The 22,624-nt window shown below is 49.2% G+C and overlaps 1 protein-coding gene across 2 annotated transcripts in view; it reads left to right on the top strand.

Annotated features, from left to right (window-relative positions):
• The window catches only part of KIF2C (kinesin family member 2C), a 28,618-nt gene extending 8,988 nt beyond the window's left edge, over positions 1 to 19,630 (top strand). The window contains exons 1-20 of one of the 2 annotated variants that reach the window (XM_006153792.1): positions 747 to 1,121; positions 1,267 to 1,368; positions 1,538 to 1,586; positions 3,105 to 3,227; positions 4,972 to 5,094; positions 5,563 to 5,663; positions 6,290 to 6,385; positions 8,453 to 8,507; positions 8,597 to 8,759; positions 12,432 to 12,522; positions 12,778 to 12,841; positions 12,919 to 13,010; positions 14,149 to 14,291; positions 15,296 to 15,500; positions 15,598 to 15,708; positions 17,268 to 17,335; positions 17,669 to 17,774; positions 17,868 to 17,981; positions 19,244 to 19,367; positions 19,519 to 19,630. In XM_006153792.1, coding sequence (XP_006153854.1) covers positions 1,119 to 1,121; positions 1,267 to 1,368; positions 1,538 to 1,586; positions 3,105 to 3,227; positions 4,972 to 5,094; positions 5,563 to 5,663; positions 6,290 to 6,385; positions 8,453 to 8,507; positions 8,597 to 8,759; positions 12,432 to 12,522; positions 12,778 to 12,841; positions 12,919 to 13,010; positions 14,149 to 14,291; positions 15,296 to 15,500; positions 15,598 to 15,708; positions 17,268 to 17,335; positions 17,669 to 17,774; positions 17,868 to 17,981; positions 19,244 to 19,367; positions 19,519 to 19,601 — 2,016 coding nt within the window. In that variant the 5' untranslated portion in view covers positions 747 to 1,118 and the 3' untranslated portion in view covers positions 19,602 to 19,630. Of the gene's footprint in view, positions 1 to 746; positions 1,122 to 1,266; positions 1,369 to 1,537; positions 1,587 to 3,104; positions 3,228 to 4,971; positions 5,095 to 5,562; positions 5,664 to 6,289; positions 6,386 to 8,452; positions 8,508 to 8,596; positions 8,760 to 12,431; positions 12,523 to 12,777; positions 12,842 to 12,918; positions 13,011 to 14,148; positions 14,292 to 15,295; positions 15,501 to 15,597; positions 15,709 to 17,267; positions 17,336 to 17,668; positions 17,775 to 17,867; positions 17,982 to 19,243; positions 19,368 to 19,518 lie in introns of those variants that run through there. The other variant, XM_006153791.3, reaches the window with a different exon arrangement.
• The last annotated feature ends 2,994 nt before the right edge of the window (positions 19,631 to 22,624 follow it).

Below are 22,624 nucleotides of genomic sequence, written 5' to 3' on the forward strand. Positions count from 1 at the left end.
CGCCAGACAGACAGACAGACAGAGAGACAGAAAGCGAGAAATCACCCCCCAGGGGGATGGCCACGCCGCAATCCCTTCTCTTCCATTCTCCTCTCAGGATCTTGGGCACGCACGGACACACGCCCAGCGTGAGTTTAAGCCACTGGGTCTGGGACTTGAACCACAGTCGACTACATGGGAGTCCAGCGACATAGCCATTACGCTAACTGCTGGTCCCTCTGGTGTGATTTTTAAGCTGCTGGGTGTGGGATTCTAACCATAGTCAGCCATGTGGAGTCCAGTGCCTTAACCACCACGCCACCTGCTAGCTCCCTGACGTTTTTAATTTTACTTTTTTGTATTGCCTGTTGGTATGTGAACACTACAGAGAGAAAGCACACACACACACACACACCCAGTGGAGCATGGTTATACTGCAATCCTTTCTCCTCTCCACTTCTCCATCCCATCAGGATTTGGGTATGCATGCACATGTGCCTGACATATCTCTCAAACCTCCAGGACCTGGCCTCAAACCTCAGTCAGCCATGCAGGATCTAACTTTTCATGCATAGCACTTAACCACTGTGCTAAGGAGTTGGCCCCTCTGTCATATTTTTAAGTGCAAATAACCAAGTTAGGACCTGTCCGATGTGTTTGAATCTGCTATAAAGTTATGCTGGTGAAGTCTGAGTTGTTCCTAGAGGGTTGCAGGACTCTTATGATGTAAACCTAGAATTGTGACCTCGTTATGGGCGTAAGCAGGAAATAGGCAAGGCATGTGCTGGCAGCCGTGACTGGGGAAGAAGTTTCTGGGCCCAGTAGAAAATGTAGGTAGACTTAGGGTTAGTTAGCAGCTGTCCGGAACTTGTCCCTGCCCATAAGACCCTAAAGGGCCCTCCATTTTGACTATCACCAGACAGTTAGAACTTGTCTCCTCCTCTGTGTCACCCAGCAAGAAGTGCTCAGGGGCTGTGCCCGGCAGGACCTCCCTGCCCAGCAGAACAGTAGGGGAGCCACGTGGCCCAGACCCACCGTGGACTACCGACTGTTTGCTGCCTCTCTGCCTCCCTCTTCACCTCGTTCTCTTCACCGATACCTACCGTTGGCTTGGAACTCAGAGATCCATATCCATCTAGATGGTAAACCATTACTAACGAATAACTTTGTTTTCTAGTTATTAGTACTTAGTTGGTGAGGCAGAATCGAGGGGTGGCCTTGGTTGCTGGGGTACATTTGGATTGAATAGCGATATTGTTTCACTGAACTTTCACTTGCTCCTTGCAGGTTGATTTTGATGATGTGGCTGCAATAAACCCAGAACTCTTACAGATTCTTCCCTTACACCCCAAGGACAATCTGCCCCTGCAGGAAAATGTAACAGTCCAGGTAGGCCCCTGTCATCTCGCTTCAGCCAGGGCCCCAGAGGGTTCACTTTCTTTCTTGGCAATTGCTTGTTTGTTTTCTGGGACTTTAGCACATGGGCCTGGGATTGACCCTTGAAAAATGAACCATATGTTGTGATTTATTTATTTATTTATTTATTTATTTATTTCAGAAACAAAAGCGCAGATCAGTCAACTCCAAAATTCCTGCTCCAAAAGAAGGTAAAGGCATTTCTGCTGGCCTCTTGTCGTGGCGTTCATGCCAGGAATGATGGTCATGGGGCTTGCAGTTGTGGAAGCTGTGGCTTCTCTGCGAGCTGAGTCCTGCCCTGTGTTCCACACATCTCTCTCAGTGGGGAAGAATCCAGTGTACAACCATTGGGTTGTCGGAAAAGTCAGGACGCATTTTGGCATAGAAAAATATGCCATGACTTTTCTGACGACCCAATATTAGGCCAGTCTCTAACAGACCTGATACGTTTGGAAAATTTGCTGACTGGATCAGAAGCCTTTCCTGTAGAACCAGAGCTTGGTGCTTTGGCAAGTGGAGTCAGTCACTGGCAGGCTTGTTTTCTTCTATCAGGGCTTAGCACAGCAGTGTGCTCTGGAATGGGACTGTGAGCATAGCATCACCCAGGTCTGGCTGTTCACAGTGCAGCTGATGGTCAAATTTAAATAAATAAAGTTAATTCTTTTTCAGAGGGATTTTTGCTATAGGGCATGTGTGCTCTCTGGAGAAACAGACAGAAAATGAGAACTCACCCCGGGGGGGGAGGGGGGGTTGGTCATGCCGCAGTCGCTTCTCAGTTTTCCTCTTGGGATCTTGGGCACACGTGCACAAGTAGGCATGTGAGTTTGTTTTGTTTTGGTTTCGGAGAGGTTTTTGCTATAGGGCCCATGCGCTTGTCAGACAGAGACAGACAGAAAGCGAGAAATCACCCCCTAGGGAGGATGGCCACGCCACATTCCCCTCTCCTCCGTTCTCCTCTTGGGATCAAGAGCATGCATGCACATGCGCCCGGTGTGAGTTTAAGCCACCAGGTCTGGGACTCAAACCACAGTCAACTACATGGGAGTCCAGTGGCGTAGCCATTATGCCATCTGCTGGTCCTGGCATGTGAGTTTTTAGCTGCCAAGTCTGGAATTCCAACTGTAGTCAACTATGTGGGAGTCCAACAACATAACCATTATGTCATGTGCTGGTCCTAAAATAATTCTTTAAAAAAAAAATCAGTAGTTGGGATCAGCAGTTGACGTATATCAATAGTTGAATGACACTGGGCAAGTTACTTAATGTCTCTGCACCCTGATGCCCTCTTCCATGAGAGAGATTACTGATATTTACCTTACACTGTTGTTTTAAGGGAGAAAGAAAGGCAGGTACTGCTGCTGCTAAGATTAATAATGCTTTTTTTCAAGGTCTCAGGTTAGATCTACAGAAATGATCGCGGATTGGCTAGAGGTCCCTCCATTTCTCTAAACATGTGCTCTTATGGGAGATATCTTTGCCTTCAGGAGGTCTGTGATTTGCAGAATTGGACAAATAAGTTTGGGGAGGGTCACTGGTACATGGTCTAATTTTCCTCTTCTGTGGGTGAAAGGAGTGGGAAGCTAGAAGCTCCTGTCCTGGTGATCAGGATCGTCTCACCTGTGCAGGGAGGAGAGCTGCCCTGACCTCCTCCCACCGTGCAGCCCTCCCGACTGTGCAGCACTAACCCGCTGCTGCCCTTGGTCTTCTAGGTCTTCGCGGCCGCACCACTCGCATGTCCGCCATCTCAGAGATCCGCATCACCACTCAGGAGAATGACATGGAGGTGGAACCTCCAGCATCTGCACACTCCCGCAAGCAGTTCTCAGTTCCCAGTGAGTAATGGAAGCACAGTCCCTATTTGAGGTTTGAGGCCCTGGAGCAGGGCCTACACATGTGCCCTGTCCTAGTGCTGGAATACCCTGGGGTCTCCCTCTCCCTAGCTTTGCAATGTTCGGTGCTGACTGTCAGCCCTGCTTCCTCTCCTTTTGCTTTTTTTTGGAGGGGGGCGGGAGAGAGGTTTTTGCTATAGGGCGCATGCGCTCGCCAGACAGAGAGAGACAGAAAGCGAGAAATCCCCCCCAAGGGGGCATGGCCATGCCGCAATCCCTTCTCCTCCATTCTCCTCTCGGGATCTTGGGCACGCATGCACACACACGCGCCTGGCGTGAGTTTTAAGCCACCTGGGTCCAGGTCACAAACCAAGGTCAACTACATGGGAGTCCAGCGACATAGCCATTACGCTGATTGCTGGTCCCTCCTTTTGCTTTTAAATTTGATTGCAACATACCATATTGGGTCATCGGAAAAGTCATGATGTATTTTTCTGCTTTTTTTTTTTTTCTTTGCAAAAATGTGCATGACTTTGCCAGCAACCCAATATATACAGAAAATAGGTACATCGATTAGTTCTCACAAACCGAATACATTCATATAATTGGCACCCAGTTCAGAACATTATCAGCACCCCAGAAGTCCCCTTCAGGCACCCTTCCAGTTTCTCACCCACCAAGGATACCTACATCCTAACTTCTAATAGCATCAGTTAGCTTTTTTAAAATAAAATGGAATTTAAAAAAATTGAAGTGCATTGGTTGTTAATCTTTAATAAGTACATAAAATAGGGGCCAGCAGGTGGCGTGAAAATAAAGGCACTGGATCCCACATGGCCAGGTGTGCAGTTCAAGTCCCTGATCAGGTGGTTTGAAAAGCATACCAGGCACTTTTGTGTGTGTCCCTAAAATCCCAAGAAGGAAATGGAGGAGCAGGGATTGCAGCATAGCCAGCCTCCCTGGGGAGTGACTGCTTTCTTTTCTTCTCTCTCTGGCGAACACATATGCCCTATAACAAAAACTAAAATACATATGTCCATACAATAGATGCAGGTTTTTGTGACATACGCAGTCATTACAATTTGCATGTATCAGATCAGCTGCAAAAGGATAAATGTAAATGAAAGGGTAATGACCAGGACTGGAAGCCAGGAGGCGTTGTGGAGCATTCTGTTCTGTGTTGTGTCTCTATGGTTAGTTGCCCAAGTTCCCTGTCATTCTGGCTTTTCTCCCAAATGGGTAGAAGGCCTGGTGTGGCCTCTAGACTCACAGTTGGGTCAGGTTTGAAGAGTTCAGGCCTCCAAATGCTTTTCCCTTTGTGGCTGAGCCCATACTTGAGCAATTCACACATCGATTAAGATATTTTGACCTCAAGAGCCAGCCTTTGCAGAGTGAGTGGTCAAGTTCAGGGTGTGGTCTGAGGTGAAGGGAAAAGCCCAAGCTCTGCTTGTACTGGAAGAGCCTGTGCTCTGGGGCCAGCAGTTGACGTAGTGATGAAGACAATGGACTCCTACATGGCTGATGACAATTCGAGTCCCAGACCTGGTGGCTTGCTTTCTCACTTTCCCTCTCTCTCTTTGGTCAGATTTTTAAAAATAATTCTTTAAAAAGAGAGAGAGAGAAAGCCTGTGCCCTGCTGAGCTGGTAGGCAGCGGCCCCCGTCCTGCCCATGTGACCAGCTCAGCCTCAGGTGAGGACTCCTGCAGTGCATTTGCGTGCTTCTCCAATGACTCTTGTTCCCCCACAGCTGCCCCCCCTAGGCCCTCCTTCCCTGCAGTGGCTGAAATACCATTGACGATGGTCAGCAAGGAGGCAGAAGAGCACGTCCATTCCCTCCGCAGTGGCTCCTCTACAAACCCCGAGAAATCAGGTAGACACTGAGCTGCCTGCTGCTCTGTCCCTAGTGTAGGACAGCCGGTTGATGCCCTCTTCTAGATCTGGCCTATTTGGCAACCCTGTCTGTCACTTGGTGCATGTTTTCCTGTGACCATGAAACCAGTCTTTCGCAAAAGCCGACTGACACCTGAAGAGCATCCCAGGATGACTGTTCAGACTACACAGGGATTCACCTCTGTGTACTGTTGAGAAGCCACAGAGGCTGCCAGAGAGCTCAAGCTAGGACTGGAGCGCTGTTGCGTTACTCTGACCTCACGCTTGCCGGACCGCTACTTGGCAGCTACGTCCATCCAAGAGCTGTGTCTGTGGCTGCTCGCATGTAGTGATTTGTGGGCAAAGCTCTAGAGAAGACCTGTTCCAGGGAAAGGCCGGAGCTCAGTAAAACAGCCGGGAGATTAAGCTTGCCTAGACAAGTAAGAGTGGGCTTCTTCTTCCCCCCCAGTTCGGAGGAAATCATGTATTGTGAAGGAAATGGAAAAAATGAAGAACAAGCGAGAAGAGAAGAGGGCCCAGAACTCAGAGATGAGGATAAAGCGAGCTCAGGTACCTTCCTTGGGGGGCTGGGACTTGGGTCTGGACAGGCATCCTTAACTGAAATCCTTCAGCGTTAACAGATTCACTTGGGCCCAGCATTTCTGAGGCTCCAGTTCTAACATCCAGGAAATTGAACTGGATCTCATCAGGATTCAGAGAACACATAATTCAGAAAGCTGTCAGAAGGCACTAAGATGAGGAGTTGGTGCTGATTGTCCAGTGGGAAGCCCATTGTGTGGGGTGCAATGGCCATAGGGTTGCTGGGCACAGTCACATGCCTTCAGCAATCCCCCCAGTTATGTGTATCATGGGGAGTAGGGGGGTAGGACAGGAGACTGTAATAGAACCCCCTTAGTTGGGTTCATTGCTCTAACAAAGCCACTCTGCTCTGTGCCTCCTACGATGTGAACCGTGGCCCTCGTCCCAGTTCCGAGGCGGTTTGGTGCATGGCTTGGCTTCCTGGCCACGCTCTGTTCCCTGGGACTTTGGGACGTTGTGCTTGGTTCCTGAGCCTTGGTCTAGGGTGGGACTTTGTTCACGGGAAGGGTCTTGGGCACAGAGAGCCATTGTGAAATCTGCGTGAGAGCCTTTGCACCTTAACATCTGCCCCTTCTTTGTCATATCGTCCCAAATAGGAGTATGACAACAGCTTTCCAAACTGGGAATTTGCCCGGATGATTAAAGAATTTCGGGCTACTTTGGAATGTCATCCACTTACTGTGACTGATCCTGTAAGTAAATCTAAAGAACGTCTACCTTTTTCCCCGAGTAGGTGTACAACTCAGGAATGGGAAACTGCAGGAATAGAGTCCAGGAATCCTCACTTACCCTTGAGTATGATTTTAATTTTTATTTAATTTTTTTTTGCCTTAGGGTACATGTGCTCACCAGAGAGACAGAAACCAAGAAATCACCCGCCCAAGGGAGATGGCCATGCCACAGTCCCCTCTTGTTCATTCTCCTCTCAGGATTTTAGGCATGCACATACATGTGCCCGGTGTGAGTTTCAAGCCTTCGGGTTCAGGACTTGAACTGTGGTTGGACTCCCATGTAGCTGACCGCAGTTCGAGTCCCGGACCCAGTGGTTTAAACTCATGGCGGGCGCATGTGCGTACGTGCCCAAGATCCCGAGAGGAGAATGGAGGAGAAAGGATTGCGGCATGGCTATCCCTTTGGGAGGTGATTTCTCACTTTCTGTCTGTCTTTTTCTGTCTTTCTGAAAGGTGAGTGCACGCACCCTATAGCAAAAACCTCTCAAAAAAAAAAAAATAATAATATTAAAAAATATTTACCTTTATTTATTTTAGTTTGACCAGAGAAGGACAGAATGAGAGAAAAAGAGAGGAGAGAGAGAAAGTGAGAAAGTAAGCTGCCAGGTCCGAACTCAAACTGCGGTCTACTATGTGGTAGTCCAGCGCCCTTAACTACTATGTACCTGCCAGCCCATCCCTTGAGTATATTTTAAACACCATTTGGTGGGGCCAGGCCAGGTAGCATGTGCTGCTAAGATGCTACAAACACATGAAGGCCCCGATTTCAGTCCTGGTCTAACCTAAAGGCCAGGCATGGTGATGTGTTTCTGTACTCCCAGAGATTTGGGATCTGTGCAGGAGGGAGGATCATGAGCTTGAGACTAGCCTGGGCAACACAGGCCCTTCTTAGAAGAAAGCAAGTGTGGTGGTGCACACACACCTATGATTCCAGCTGGGAGACAGAGGCAGGAAGATTATGACATTGCAAAACTGTCTTTAAAAAATAAATTTAGGGACCAGCAGTTAGCGTAATGGCTATGTCGCTGGACTCCCATGTAGTCGATTGCGGTTCGAGTCCTGGACCCAGTGGCTTAAACTCACGCCGGGCGCATGAGCGTGTGTGCCCAAGATTCCGAGAGGAGAAGCGATTGCAGCGTGGTGTGGGGGGGGTGATTTCTCACTTTCTGTCTCTATTTCTCTCTTGTCTTTCTGGCAAGTGCACACGCCCGATAGCAAAAATCTCTCCAAAAAAAAAAAATTAATAAAATTAAATAATTATTTTAAAAAGGGGAGGGGCAGCAGGTGACGTGGTGGTTAAGGTGCTGGACACTCCCACGTGGCTGACTACCTTTCAGGTCCTGGACATGGTGGTTTGCTTTCTCACACTGTCCCCCTCTCTCTCATTTTCTCGCTCTCTCTCACACTGTCATTCTCTGGTCAAATTGAAGGAAGGAAGGAAAGAATTGTTTTTAATGATTCTTTAAAAATAGTAAGTAAATACGTGAATGAATGGGGGGCAGCAGGTGGTATGGTGTTGAGAGCATTGGACTCCCACCTGGCCAACTATGGTTCGAGTTCCGGAATTGGTGGTTTTCTCTCTCTCTCCCACCCCATCAAATTTTAAAAATAAATAAATTAAATAAGATAAATCTTTTAAAATAATGAATGAATGAATAAACCCTTTGCCGGACCAGAGCCAGGGTGGCTAGATAATCCATTAATTATTAATTAATAAAATCCTTTGGCGTGCCAGAGCCAGGGTGGCCAGATAGGAGAACCTCTGCAGACATGTTCCAACCCCACGCTCCCACTACTGCAGGCTGGCTAGGCACTTACTGATAATATATGAGTAGGCCACAGAGTGAGAAAATGGCACAATTCAGGCCACCTTCTTATGCTCTAGGGTAGCTAATGAGGGAGGCAAGGGTGCTTATGTCAGGCCTGGGCCTGTGACTAGGCCCAGGTGGGACCGGGAGGATGGCTGGGTGAGCTCCCCATGATGCTGCTCTGATCTTTTGCTGGTTGGCTGCCTCCTTTGTCTTGCAGATTGAAGAGCACAAGATATGTGTCTGTGTTCGGAAACGCCCGCTGAATAAACAAGGTGAGCCTCATTTTTCAGAAAGAGATTTGGGCTGACTAAAGGTCCCGCTGTGTCCAGGGAGTCCTCCCTGAAATACTCTCCTTCTACAGAATTGGCCAAGAAAGAAATAGATGTGATTTCCATTCCTAGCAAGAGTCTCCTCTTGGTGCATGAGCCTAGATTAAAAGTGGATTTAACAAAGTACCTGGAGAACCAAGCGTTCTGCTTTGACTTCGCATTCGATGAGACGGCTTCAAATGAAGTAGTCTACAGGTTAGTCTCCTACCTCTTTCTTTTTTCTTTTCCTCATGATTTCCCCTACCCCTTCCTCTTCTTGTTTGCTTTTTTCTTTTTTATTCATTTATTTAATTCCATTTATTATCATTATTTTTAATTTGACTGGAGAGAGACAGAAAGAAAGGGAAAGCGAGAAAGCAAGCTGCCAGGTCTGGGACTCGAACCATGGTCAGCCACGTGATTGTCCAGCACCCTTAACCACCATGCCACCTGCTGGCCCCAACTTACTTTTTTTCTTAAAAATTATTTTTATTTAACTTCCCTTCTTTCTATTTTTAAAAAGAATTATTTATTTATTTAACTTTATTTATTTATTTTAATTTGACCAGAGAGGGACAGACCGAGAAAGAGAGAGAGAGAGAGAGCACATGCGAGAGCTAACGAGCTGCCAGGTCCGGGACTCAAACCACCATCGGCCATGTGGGAGTCTAGCCCACTTAACCACCAGGCCACCTGCTTTCCCCTTTATTTATTTTTTTAAGAAGGGGTCTCCCTCTTTCAGTCCACCTGCTTCATCCTCTCTAGTTCCTGGGGTTACAGGGACACAGCAGCACACCCAGCCTTTGGTGGGACCAGGAATTGAACCTAGGCCTTACATGTGGTCCAATTCTGCAGAGCACACCATTTTAGCAACATGTGTTATCACGGCTGGGCCCCTTCTTCCCTCTCCCCCTTAATTTGCTAGAGGATTTGTGTCTATCAGAGAGAGAGGGAGAGAGAAGCCCCCAACCCCCAACAGGGTGTGGTGATGCCCCAATCCCTCCCCTCCATTCTCCATCTTGTTGGGATTTGGGGTGTGCACACACATTTGCCTAGTGTGTTTTTCAAGCCACCAAGGCTGGGATTTGACCACGTAGGCAGCCGTATGGGATTTGCTCCCTTAACCACTGGGCCATGAATCCTGTTCACTTTTTCATCTAGTACTGCTCAGAGACACACTGAATTCCGAGGCCTTTCCTGACCTTTTCTCCTCTTTCCTTGGGGTCAGCCATCAGAGCCTGGAGCTCTGGTTCCGAGCACTGGGAAGGCCTTGTATTTGGGCCTGCCATGTCCCTCTTGCAGCTTTCACAGCCCATCCCTGCACAGCTTGTGAGTGAGGCATTACCTATTATACTCTGGGGCTGGCTTGGCATTACCTATTATACTCTGGGGCTGGCTTCAGGATCTTAAACAGCTACCCGTTGCCACTGGGTTTAGCAGGCTTGGAACTCTTGCTCTGCTGCTGGCTTGGCATTACCTATTATACTCTGGGGGTTCTTTCAGGATCTTAAACAGCTACCCGTTGCCACTGGGTTTAGCAGGCTTGGAACTCTTGCTCTGCTCTGCCTGATAGAGCATCCACTAGCTTCTTGTGGCTCCTTAAATGTAAATAAAATTTGCATAAAATGTACAGTTCAGTTCCTGGGTTGGCCCAGTGACCTGGTGGTTGGAGAATCCCTATCCCACTGGCCAACTGAGTGATTGATTCCCGGCCCTAGCAGCCTGGAAGACCATAATTGGTGCGTTTGCACGTGTGTGTCCAGAATCTTGACAGGACAGAGGGGAAGGGACTGTGGAACGACCACCACACCCTGTTAGTAGTTGCTTTCTCTCTGTCTCTTTCTGGTGAGTACACACACCCTCTGGGGAGACACTTGAGTTCCTTACCCTCACTAGCCACAATTCAAGTGATCAGTAGCTGTGTGGCAGTGTTGGTGTTGGTCATAGGACGTTCTCCTGGATGGCAGGAGTTGCTGTCAGCCAGAGGGTGACAAACTTACCTCTAGGCTAACTCCGGATTATGACCCCTTTACATATGGCCCTCATGGATAGTTTTTGTGTGTGTGTGTTTTTTTAACATTTTTTTAAAGAATTATTTCATTTACCATAGGGCATTTCGTTTTGTTTAATGATAGCATGTGCATGATGGGGAGGGAGGAGCACCCTTGACAGGATCTCCTCATGCTATAATCCCCTTCCCAGCCGTCTCCCTCAGGGTTCCGCTGCGCCCCCTCAGTCCCCTTTCAAATCCATCTGGAGACCCAAACCCACAGTTGGCCAAATGGCCTCCAGGATACTTGCATTACCACTGCCACAGCAGCTGGGCCAGTTTTTTATCGTTTTTGTTGTTGTTTGTTTTTCTTTTTTTTTTTTTTTTTTGGAGAGGTTTTTGCTATAGGGCAAGTGCGCTCGCCAGAAAGACAGAGAGAGACAGAGACAGAAAGCGAGAAATCCCCCCCCAGGGGGGATGGCCACGCCGTAATCCCTTCTCCTCCATTCTCCTCTTGGGATCTTGGGCACGCATGCACATGCGCCCGGCGTGAGTTTAAGCCACCGGGTCCGGGACTTGAACCTCAGTCGACTACATTGGAGTCCACCAACATAGCCATTACGCTAACTGCTGGTCTCTGTTTATTTTTTATGCTATAGGGTGTGTGTGCTCACGGGAGAGACCAAGACAGAGAGAGGGAGAAGAAAAGTGAGAAAGCATGCCCTGGAGGGATGGCCGTGCCACAGTCCTTTCTCCATTCTCCTCTTGGGATTTTGGGCTTGCATGCACACACTCAGCATGTTTTCTAAGCCATGGGCTCTTACATTAGAACCGCACAGTCAGTCCTGTGGGATCAAGCTGCCTTCACCACCACACCACCACTGTGGCCCGAGATTGATCGACTGATTTACCTATCTACTTACTTATTTAGGAATTACTTTATTTAACTTTATTTATTTATTTATTTTTAATTTGACCAGAGAAGGTCAGAGAGAGAGAGAGAAAGAGGAAGAGACAAAGTGAGAAAGCAAGCTGCCAGGTCGGGACTTGAACTGCAGTTGGCCATGGGAAGTCCAGCACTCTTAATCACCACACCACCACCTGCTGGCTTTTTTTTTTTTTCAAGAGAGAGTTTTGCTACAGGGTGTGTGTATGTGCTCACTGGAGAGTCAAAAGTGAGAAATCACCCAGCGGGAGGGGATGGTCATGCTGTAACCCCTTCTTCATTCTCTTGGGATTTTGGGCACATACACACATGTGCTTGGGGGCACGTTGTTTTGCTTTGGTTTGGTTTTTGGGTTTTTTGTTGTTGTTTTTTTAGAGAGATTTTTGCTATAAAGCACATGTGCTCACCAGAAATACAGAGACGGACAGAAAGCGAGAAATCATCCTCAGTGGGATGGCCACACCACAGTCTCTTCTTTTCCTTTCTCCTCTTGGGATCTGGACATGCACACACATGCACCCAGCACAAGTTTTAAGCCACCAGGTCCAGGATTCAAACTGTGGTCAACTACACGGGAGTCCAGTGACGTAACCATTACACCATTTTCTGTCCCCAGCCCCAGGTCGTTAGTGTGTGTCATGCTGGAAGTTGACTGCTAAGCTCAGGCTTTATCTCGTGTCTATAGGGTCAATGGAGGGGCTGGATGACTTGGAGTGTGGACCATCAGCTTGCTCCTAGCCTGTCATTTTAGCCTCCACCCACCAGTTGACTAGGGTGTTTCAGATTTGTGAGGCTGGATCAGCTGGGACCACTGACGTGGGAGAAGAGTGCTATGCTGGAAGGTGTTGAGGATCCTGGGAGCTCTGCAGTAGAAGGGCAGCAGAAACACATACCAGGGAGTCCACCTGGGGATCAGACACACTCTTCTCCACTTCTCCAACCTTTCTCCTAGGTTCACAGCAAGGCCTCTAGTGCAGACGATCTTCGAAGGGGGAAAAGCAACCTGTTTTGCATATGGCCAGACAGGAAGTGGCAAGACACACGTGAGTGTTCAGGCTCGGCAGGGAAAGTCCTCCCTATTGTGACACTGCATCCCTGAGAAGGGAGACAGGCCTGCTGTGAGTTTCTTGCAGAACGGCCTCTTGGTGCAGAGGCGCCATCACCAGATGCCCCTGCTGAGCCACATGCAGGAGGGTCCTTAGCAGACCATCCTCTGGCTTTGGGTGCCCCTGTGGCAGTGGAGCTGGTAATGCTCTGGCTTAGGCCCTCTCCCCATCATCTACCCCTTCCTTTTGCAGACTATGGGTGGAGACCTCTCTGGGAAAGCCCAAAATGCATCCAAAGGGATCTATGCCATGGCCTGTAAGTAGCGTGTTCTGCCACAGCAGGGTGGGGCCCAGAAAGGCCGGCTACTTATTTATTCAGGCTCTTGCCCTCAGCCCGGGATGTCTTCCTCCTGAAGAATCAGCCCCGCTACCGGAAACTGGGCCTGGAGGTCTATGTCACGTTCTTCGAGATCTACAATGGAAAGGTAGCCTTGTTGTATGCTGTCGGGGTCCTTGAACTCTCTAAAACTGAGGAGTTACAGAAGCCAGATAGCCTGTTAGCTGTCAGGCCTTTGGGCCGCTCTGCCCTGGCACGTGTAGGAGGCTTTTTCTGACAGTGAGATGACACCCGAGCTCAGCAATACCAGGACTCCCCGTCAGGCTCCCTCTCAGATGAAGGTTTGCCTGTACGTGCCTTCTCCCTCACCCATCTCCTCATAACCTTTTTTCCCCAGTTGGGCTTGTTTGTTCTCATATTTGTTCTCCCCGCCCCCCCCATCTCTTTTTACCACCCTATAGTCTCTATGCTTTTGCCGAGTTGCCTTCCCTAGAGCGAGATTAAGGTAATGAAAGCGGCTCGTATTTATCATCACTTGCTAAGCACAGTCTAAGCCCTCACCTCAGCCTTACAGGTGAGAAGGCCAGACTGGTGAAGTAACTTATCCAGGCTCACACAGAAAGGAACACTGCAGTCGCATCAAACTGAGGCACCCTGGATCAGATCCCAGTCGATATCCGTCAGCTTGTATCCCCTCTCCCTTTCCTGCCAGCCTTATCTAGGCCAGGACAGGGCCTGTAGGAGGGAGGTGTCAGGGAGACGTCTGGTGCCTGCTGCCCTGAGCCTCACACCCCCTGCTTGTCACAGCTATTCGACCTGCTCAACAAGAAGGCCAAGCTGCGCGTTCACCCATCTCCTCATAACCTTTTTTCCCCAGTTGGGCTTGTTTGTTCTCATATTTGTTCTCCCCGCCCCCCCATCTCTTTTTACCACCCTATAGTCTCTATGCTTTTGCCGAGTTGCCTTCCCTAGAGCGAGATTAAGGTAATGAAAGCGGCTCGTATTTATCATCACTTGCTAAGCACAGTCTAAGCCCTCACCTCAGCCTTACAGGTGAGAAGGCCAGACTGGTGAAGTAACTTATCCAGGCTCACACAGAAAGGAACACTGCAGTCGCATCAAACTGAGGCACCCTGGATCAGATCCCAGTCGATATCCGTCAGCTTGTATCCCCTCTCCCTTTCCTGCCAGCCTTATCTAGGCCAGGACAGGGCCTGTAGGAGGGAGGTGTCAGGGAGACGTCTGGTGCCTGCTGCCCTGAGCCTCACACCCCCTGCTTGTCACAGCTATTCGACCTGCTCAACAAGAAGGCCAAGCTGCGCGTACTGGAGGATGGCAAGCAACAGGTGCAGGTGGTGGGGCTGCAGGAGCACCTGGTTAACTCTGCCGATGATGTCATCAGGATGATTGACGTGGGCAGCGCCTGCAGGTCAGAGTTCCAGCTAGGGGAAGGGGTCCCTTTCTCATCTCTGGTTCAGGTGGCAGAGTCTAGCTCTGAGCCCCTTTCTGTTTGCACAGGGTGCTGCTTCCCCATTCGGAAGGGCTATGAAGGCCTTTTTTTAAAAAACAAAAACAGACCAAAAAAAACTTTATTTAACTATATTTATTATTATTACTGTTATTTTAAGATTTGCTGTAGGACACAAGCACTTATCAGAGAGAGGGAAAGTGAAAAAACAAGCCACCAGGTCTAGGACTCAAACCATGGTCAGCCACATGGGAGTCTAGCATGACATCTTAACCATGTCATCTGCGAGTCCCAAGGCCTTTGCTTTTAAAGGGTTCCAATGGGACAGATGACCCAGCTCCAGAGGCTCATCATTTAAGCCACTGATTTGAACCAAATCAAAGCATCTTAGATTTCAAAGGCCCTTACCCCAGTGGCATGCTTCCTGGCTTCTTTGGGTTTCTCCTTGTTCTTCCTTCCCCTTGTGGTCGAAGTCAGGAGCTCTGGGTCTGTTCTGGGCTGGAAATAATGGGGCCATGGCTCCTCAGGACACAAGTAGGGATGTACCCTTCTGTCAGGTCCACTGGGGTGCCAGGTAGCTGTGGGGGCCTAGGGAGGAAGCTGCCCCCTTCATGGCCCTCCAGTTCCAGCAAATGGTTCATGTTAGCTGTCTTTCCTGTGTGCCTTGAAGCAGAGGCAGCCTTTCTTTCCCATGTCCTTATGGGGCTCTAGTTCTGGTCAAGTCTCTAACAAAGAATCCAGTTCTAATTTGGCTGCCAAGAAAATGTATTAGGTTTAGTGCTGAAGGGAGTGTTGCTATCCAGGGAGAGCACAGTGGAAATCTGGGAACAAGAAGACATAGAACTTGACCTGTGACCCTTACCCTTATCAGAGAACTTACTACCATGGACTGGGGTGACTTGGACTTTGGAGTACCCATGGGGCTGTTCAGAAGCTCAACCTTTCTTTGCCTTCCTTTACCATAGGACCTCTGGGCAGACGTTTGCCAACTCCAATTCCTCCCGCTCCCACGCCTGCTTCCAGATTCTTCTTCGAGCCAAAGGGAGAATGCATGGCAAGTTCTCTTTGGTGGACCTGGCAGGAAACGAGCGAGGTGCAGACACTTCCAGTGCTGACCGGCAGACCCGCATGGAGGGTGCAGAAATCAACAAAAGTCTTCTGGCCCTGAAGGTAGCTGGGGCCAGTAGAGGTGGTTGGCTGAAGGACTGCTGGAGAGAGAGGTCAGCACAGGGTGAAAGCGGACTCCATTGTTCTTGTTGCCCTACAGGAGTGCATCAGGGCGCTGGGACAGAACAAGGCTCACACTCCATTCCGTGAGAGCAAGCTGACACAGGTGCTGAGGGACTCCTTCATTGGGGAGAACTCGAGGACTTGCATGGTGAGTAGGCTCACTCTGGAGTGGTGGTGCTGAAGGAGTCCTGCCCCAGCTGCTTGAGTTTCTGTGCCCTATCCGACTGGGCTTCCAGGCATTATCTACCCTAGGGGAGGAACAAATCTACTTTGCTATGTGAAGGTGAACCTCTTGGTTTGGGGGAGGTCACTGTTCCCCTGCCTGGTGAAAAGGGGTTCTAGGACTCAGGGGTGGACCTTTGGGTAAGCAGGAGAGGGAGGTCCTTGGTTCCTCCAGCTTCTCTCAGGGTCAGTGGCTCCCAGCCTAGCACATAAGCTGGAGTAAGAGGAGGCTACAGCCTTGAAAGACGTTTGTCCCCTTCCCTTTTCTATCCCCAGTCCCTTCTAGGTCCAGTCTGCCACCCTGCCCCTCCAGGGAGTGGCCTCTCCCACCTCTGATTAGTGCCTTTTCATGAGATGTGGACTGAATTCTAAATCCTCTCTCCTGAGTTGTTATCCTTTGGCCTGAGTGAACTAAAGTTTGCAGCAGGAGGGGCCCCCAGGTGCCCTGGTTGTTAAGGTACTAGATTCCCACATGCCCATCTGCGTGGTTCGAGTCCCAGTAGCTTAAAAATCAGGCCAGGTCCATGTGCATGCCCAAAATCCTGAGAGGTTAATGGAGGAGAAGGGATTGCAGTGTAGTCATCCCTCAAGGGTCATTTCTCACTTTCCCTCTCTCTCTGTCTCTGTTGAACCTAAACTCCCTATTACAAAAACCTTAAAAAATGTTTCCACGAGGACCAGAACTTTGAGAATATGACCTTGGTGGCAGGAATGTCTCAGTAAAGTGGTAAAAAAGCTAAAGATAATTAGAGTCACCTTTTTTATTTTGAGAGAGAGAGAGACTTTTTTACTATAGGGTACATGTACTTGCTGGAGAGACAGAAAGTGAGGAGGAGATGGTTGTGCCGCAGTCTCTTCTCCATTCTTCTCGGAATTTGGGGCACACATGCACACACGCCCCATGTGAGTTTCAAGGTGCTGGGTCTGAAACACGAACTGTGGTCAGCCATGTGGTAATCCAGTGGTATAACCATTAACTTCGCATGATTTTCAAACCACCAGGCCTGGGATTCTAACTGCATAGTCAGCCCTGTGGGATCCAGCTGCCTCGTCCACCACACCATTTGTTGGTCCCCAATTAGAGGTTTTTGCCTTAGAGTGCTTACACTTGCCGGAGAGACAGTAAGAAGAGAAAGTGAGAAATCACTCCCCAAGGGGGATTGCCATGTTGCAGTTCCCTTCTCCATTCTCCTCCTGGGATCACATGTACCTGGTGTGATTTTTAAGCCATTGGGTCCATGATTTGAACTACAGTCAACTATGTGGGAGTCCAGCAACATAACTGCTCTGCCATCTGCTGGCCCCAGGAATCAATTTTTAAGGCACCTTAATTTGTAGCACCATGGGATATGCTGTCTAGCCCAGCATGGGTGCTGAGTGAGCTCTCCCACTGATCCCAGGTGGGTCTCAGCAGCCTGAGTAGTCTCCTCTCAAATCCATTCAGGAGCAGGCTTTCAGCCTTTAACCACCATTCTGTCCTTGCAGATTGCCATGATCTCACCAGGCATCGGCTCCTGCGAATACACTCTAAATACACTAAGATACGCAGACAGGTACAAGCGCCTATAGTGGGTGGGATGGGAGGGCAGGATGGGGGTGGGAATAGTAGCAACGACAGGGGAGGAGCATGGGGCCTCAGTGCCCAATGTATACTCTTCTGTGACTCTGAGGCTTGGATGACAGCCTGATACTGCTGTCCCTGCCCTTCTGTCCTTGATTGGGAGGCAACAGTGCATGGCCTTTTCCAGCTTCAATTTAGGCTGCCTCTCCTTGGCCAAAGGCAGAGCTGCTCGATCCGCTCAGGCCTCGAGCTTAGCCATCTGAGTGGTGCTGCACTCTGGTGTATGCTAAGGAGGTGCCTGGGATCTGAGACCTTGTTTCCTCAGGGTCAAGGAGCTGAGCCACAGCAGTGGGCCGAGTGGAGAGCAGCCCATTCAGATGGAAACAGAAGAGATGGAAGCCAGCTCTAATGGAGCCCTGATGACTAGCAATGTAAGGGGATGGAGTGGGGCCAAGCAAGACAGAAATGTGCACGGCTGGGTGGGAACTGGGCCGTGCTCTCATGTCTCTGTTTGGCCTCCTCAGCTCTCCAAGGAAGAGGAGGAACTGTCTTCGCAGATGTCCAGCTTTAACGAAGCCATGACTCAGATCAGGGAGCTGGAGGAGAGGGCCATGGAGGAGCTCAAGGAGATTGTACAGGTGGGGAGCTGGCCTGGCCTCAGAGTGCTCCCGCAGGAACAGAGAGGACACTGTCTCCCTTATTCTCTGCCTATTAACCCAGCTGGCCTCCTAGGGCAATTTGGTGCCACACTCGCTTCTCCAGTGCACATCTGCTTTCCTGCATTGTCCTAACTAGCGCTCACCTCTCCTCCCTGCTCCTGAGGGTTTGGAGGGTAATTCATATGCAAGGATACTGTCTTGTTTATTCAGTGAGTGTTCCAGCTCCTAAGCTGAAACCCAAGGGCCAGAAACATCAAGTACAGGTGGTAGGATCTAAAGTAGGACTTGAGATTAATCTTGGCTCTTTTGTTTACAAGCTGATTTCCTTGCGAATGTCATTAAGCCTTAGTGGGCCTTGGTTTCTTCCCTAACATGGGTGAGTCTGGCTGGTTGTATTGGACTACTAAGCCTGAGCACGGTCCAGCATGCCGTCAGGTGTAATTGCTGGTAAATCCCATTGCTGCTATCCCTGCCATGGAACAGCAGGCAAGGGCCCTCAGGATTACAGAACCAAAAGGAAGACGGGCCCTCCCCTCCTGGAGTACTCAGGGATTCAAAGGTTTAAAAGGACATGGCACTTTCAGAGGAGTGAGAGGCTCACTGGTCAGAAACAAAGTTTGAGCAGTTGAGGGAGGTTAAGGCTGTGAGCAGCTCAGCAGGGCCTGGTGTTAAAGGGCCTCGTACCAAAGGCTAGACTTCATATGAGGACACTGGGAGCTTCGAAGGCAGTTAAGCAGAGGGATGACAAGTGCCTAGGAGAGCATTAGACATCCACCGTGGCCACAGTGTGGTCTGGTTTGGGGCTTGAGGAGGTTAGAGGCAGAGGCAGTTAGAGTGTTGGATGGAGTTCAAGAGACATGTTGGCGCCTAGACAGAATATGGCCTTGGCCATGGAATTCGAGTGAGGGCATAAGATTCAAGAACATTTAAGGGGCGGAACTGGCAGGATTTGCCAAGCAGGGTGAATGGATAAAGTCGTCACTCAGACTTCAGGCTTGAGCATCAGTATCAGTGATGTCATTCATTTGCCGTAGGGAGCAGGGACAAGTTTGAGGGCAGAGGAGGATGAACGGGAGGTAAGCGGTTCCTCAGGGAGGTGTACGGATGCAGCGTCTGGGCATGGATAGAGCTGTGGCATCTTACATGGCATCTGTATTGCAGACAGCAAGGCCCTGGAATGATTTGCTCTGTCGCTAGGTTTGGTCGTTACTGAACCGTCAAGGTCCTCTGTATTGTTGCAGCAAGGACCAGGCTGGCTTGAGCTCTCTGAGATGACGGAGCAGCCAGACTACGACCTGGAGACCTTTGTGAACAAAGCGGAATCTGCCCTGGCCCGGCAAGCCACGCACTTCTCAGCCCTGCAAGGTAGGTGTGGAGGGGGACAGGGTGCAGATGGTAAGTGGTGGCCTCTGCTGGCTTCTGGGCAACTGCAGGTGACAGCAGCTCTGCCTGGAGTGAGTGGGGGGCCTCTGAGACTCCCACTAACCCCACATGCACCACCGCCCCTTCCTTCCAGATGTCATCAAGGCCTTGCGCCTGGCCATGCAGCTGGAAGAGCAGGCTAGCAAACAAATGAGCAGCAAGAAACGGCCCCAGTGACGACTGCAAATAAAGATCTGTTTGGTGTCACATCCAGCCTCATCCCCATCCCCGCCCTCCCCAGTGATCTTTGAGTACATGGTGGATGTAGTTGGTCTGAGCTGGGACCGGTTTTGGGAAATGCCAAAGCCAGTATGGAGCAGCTGGGGAAGGGGTCAGACCTGGGATACCACTTTTCCTCAGTGGTCGCTCTCCAAGGAGCAAGGAAGGAGCTTTTAGTTGCCCCAATGCGCTGCCCTTCTCCCATCAGAGGGGCATGTGCTGTTGTGCAGAGCTCTCCTTGGGCAGCATCTGGCTGTGTGGACCTTGGCTGCTGGTGGAGGGTTCCCTGGGGCCGTCCTGGCTCTGGGAGAGAGAAGGAGCCTTTTTGTCCAGTTCTGCAAGCCCCGGGCTGCCTTCTGTGCCCTTATTCCAAGCACTGATATGTCTTACACTTTAAAAAATGTTTCTGGGACCTCTTCCTCCCTTGCTGTGTTTTGAGGCCTAAGAGGATCCCTGCTGTTTTCTGTTTTATGTGTTTATACCTTGTGTCTAACAATAAAGTGGGAAAAAAAGACCTTTGAGTGATGTGTGCAAAGGACCTGGGATGTGCCAGAGCCTTCTAGACCCAAGGACACTACTGCACTGGCCTTGGGGAGGGCTGGTTCTGTATGCTCCCTCAGAGGCCAGATCCATGCCTATAGGATTCAGTGACATGCTGACAACTGGAACCTTTGACGTTGGCTGCTTATTAGACACTGGCCGCAGGCCCTCTCAGAGATAGAAACTGAGCAGAAAGGAGATGTTGCTCTGTTACTGTCTGTTCAAGGCACGTAAAGAGATTCTGTGGAAACACAGAAAAGCACTTGACTTGCTGGACAGGAAAGGTGTGAAGAGGAACACCAGTTTGGTCTTGAAAGTGAACAGAAATCTGCTGGTAGACAGAGGGGCCAGGTGTAGGGCATGGAAGATTGGAAACTCCAGGTTCGGTGTCATGGAGCATGAATCAGCCAAATGGTACTGAGGTGCTACTGGAAGATTTTCAGCTTAAAAAGCCCATAATCGGTGTATGTTGAAGGCTTCATCGGGGAGACAGATGGGAACGTGGACCACATGGGCTCTTGCAGAACTCCAGAGAACAGTAGGGTCAGATGGACCAGGTCCTGGCGATCCTAATCTTGATTTCTTTGTAAAATGTGGCATTCTCAGGGGGCGACAGGGAGTGTGGTGGTTAAGGTGCTGGGTTCCCATGTGGCTGACCATGGTTCAAGTCCCTGACCTGGCAGCTTGCTTTCTCACTCTCCCTCTCTCCTTCTCTGTCTCTCTCTGGTCAAAATGAAAAAAATGAAAAAGAATAAATAATTCTTTAAAAAATATTCTGTATCCCATGCACAGTTATGAGAATGAGTCTTAAGCATTAAATTCTAAATTACTGGATTCAGAAATCTGGCTAAATCAGTATTTGACAGGAATAGCACTAATTCTATGGCCTTGAAAAAACTTCAGATAACGCTATCTTCAAAAAGTTTGTGGGAAGGGCCAGCACATGATGTGGTTAAGGTGCTGGACCAGCACATGGCCAGCCATGATTCGAGCCCTAGACCTGATGGCTTGCTTTCTCTCACTGTCTCTGGGGAAGACACATGCCGTATAATAAATTAAAAATAATAGTAAAATAAAATTTTAAAAGTTTGTGGGAAATGTACGTTACAGGGGTGAGGAAGCATATATTTCAAAGTTTTTTGCACTAAAACATTAGGCCTTCAACATGCATTGATTATGGGCTTTCTAGGCTGAAAATCTTGCAGTGTCACTTCAGTACCATTCAGCTGATTCATGCTCCATGACACCGAACCAGCAGGGCCAGCAGATGACATAGTAGTTAGGTCACTAGACTCCCACATGGCCAGCTGCGGTTGAAGTCCCAGACCTGGTGACTTGAAAATCATGCTGGGCACGTGTGTGTGCATGCCCAAGATCCTGGGGGGGGTGATTTCTCAGCTTCCCTCTCACCGTGTTTCTCTCTGGTGAGTACTTGTACTTTAAAGTACACCGTGTTTCTCTGGTCAGTACATGTACTTTAAAGTACAAACATCAACAGTAACAACAAAAAAATCACACCAAGCACATGTGTATACATGCCCAAAATCCCAGGAAAACAATGGAGAAGGGATTGTGTGGGCATCACCCATGAGGGTTTATTTCTCACTTTCCCTCTTTCTGTCTCTGGTGAGGGCATGTGCCCTATGGCAAAAACCTCTAAAAAAAAAGTAAATAAGTGACCTAATATTTTGGGTCATTGGAAAAGTCATGACATATTTTTTTCTCTCAAAATGCATCACGGGGACTGGCAGGTGGCATGATTGTTGGGACACTGGACTCCTGCCTGGCCAACCATGGTTTGAGTCCCGGGCCTGGTGGCTTGCTTTCTCACTCTTCCTCTCTTTATCTCTCTCCTCTCTCTTTCTCATCAAATAAAATAATAATTTTTTTTAAAAATGCATCATGACTATTTAGATAACCCAATACATACAGCAATGAATACAGTGTCTCACATTTACTAAATGTCATATAAAAGTTAGATAGTGGGGGCCAGCAGGTGGTGTAGTGGTTATGGCGCTGGACTCCCACATGGAGTCCCAAACCTGCCAGGTTCTTGTGCCTGTGTGCCCAAAATCCCAGAAGAGAAAGGGCTACAGCATGGCTGTGCTCCCTGAAGGGGGGGGGGCGGTAATTTCTCTCTCTCTCTCTCTCACTGTCTGTCTCCAATGAGCTCATGCACCCTATGGCAAAAAAAACATTAAAAAAAAAAAAACTAGATATTTAAGTGCATAAGGGCATTTTTGATTCTGGATATAGTGTCTAGGACATATGGTAAATCCACATAACTTTGTAAATGAACACTCAATGTTACCCAGCTACATTGGCCTTTCCTTTTTTTAAAAAATGTTATTCATGATAGCGTATACAGGTGCACATGCAAGAGAAAGAGAAGCACCCCTGGGAACAGCAGTTGGCATAATGGCTATGTTGCTGGACTCCCG

This window comes from Tupaia chinensis, unplaced genomic scaffold, assembly GCF_000334495.1.
Source record: "Tupaia chinensis unplaced genomic scaffold, TupChi_1.0 Scaffold000387_1, whole genome shotgun sequence".
In the NCBI taxonomy this organism is placed as follows: domain Eukaryota; kingdom Metazoa; phylum Chordata; class Mammalia; order Scandentia; family Tupaiidae; genus Tupaia; species Tupaia belangeri.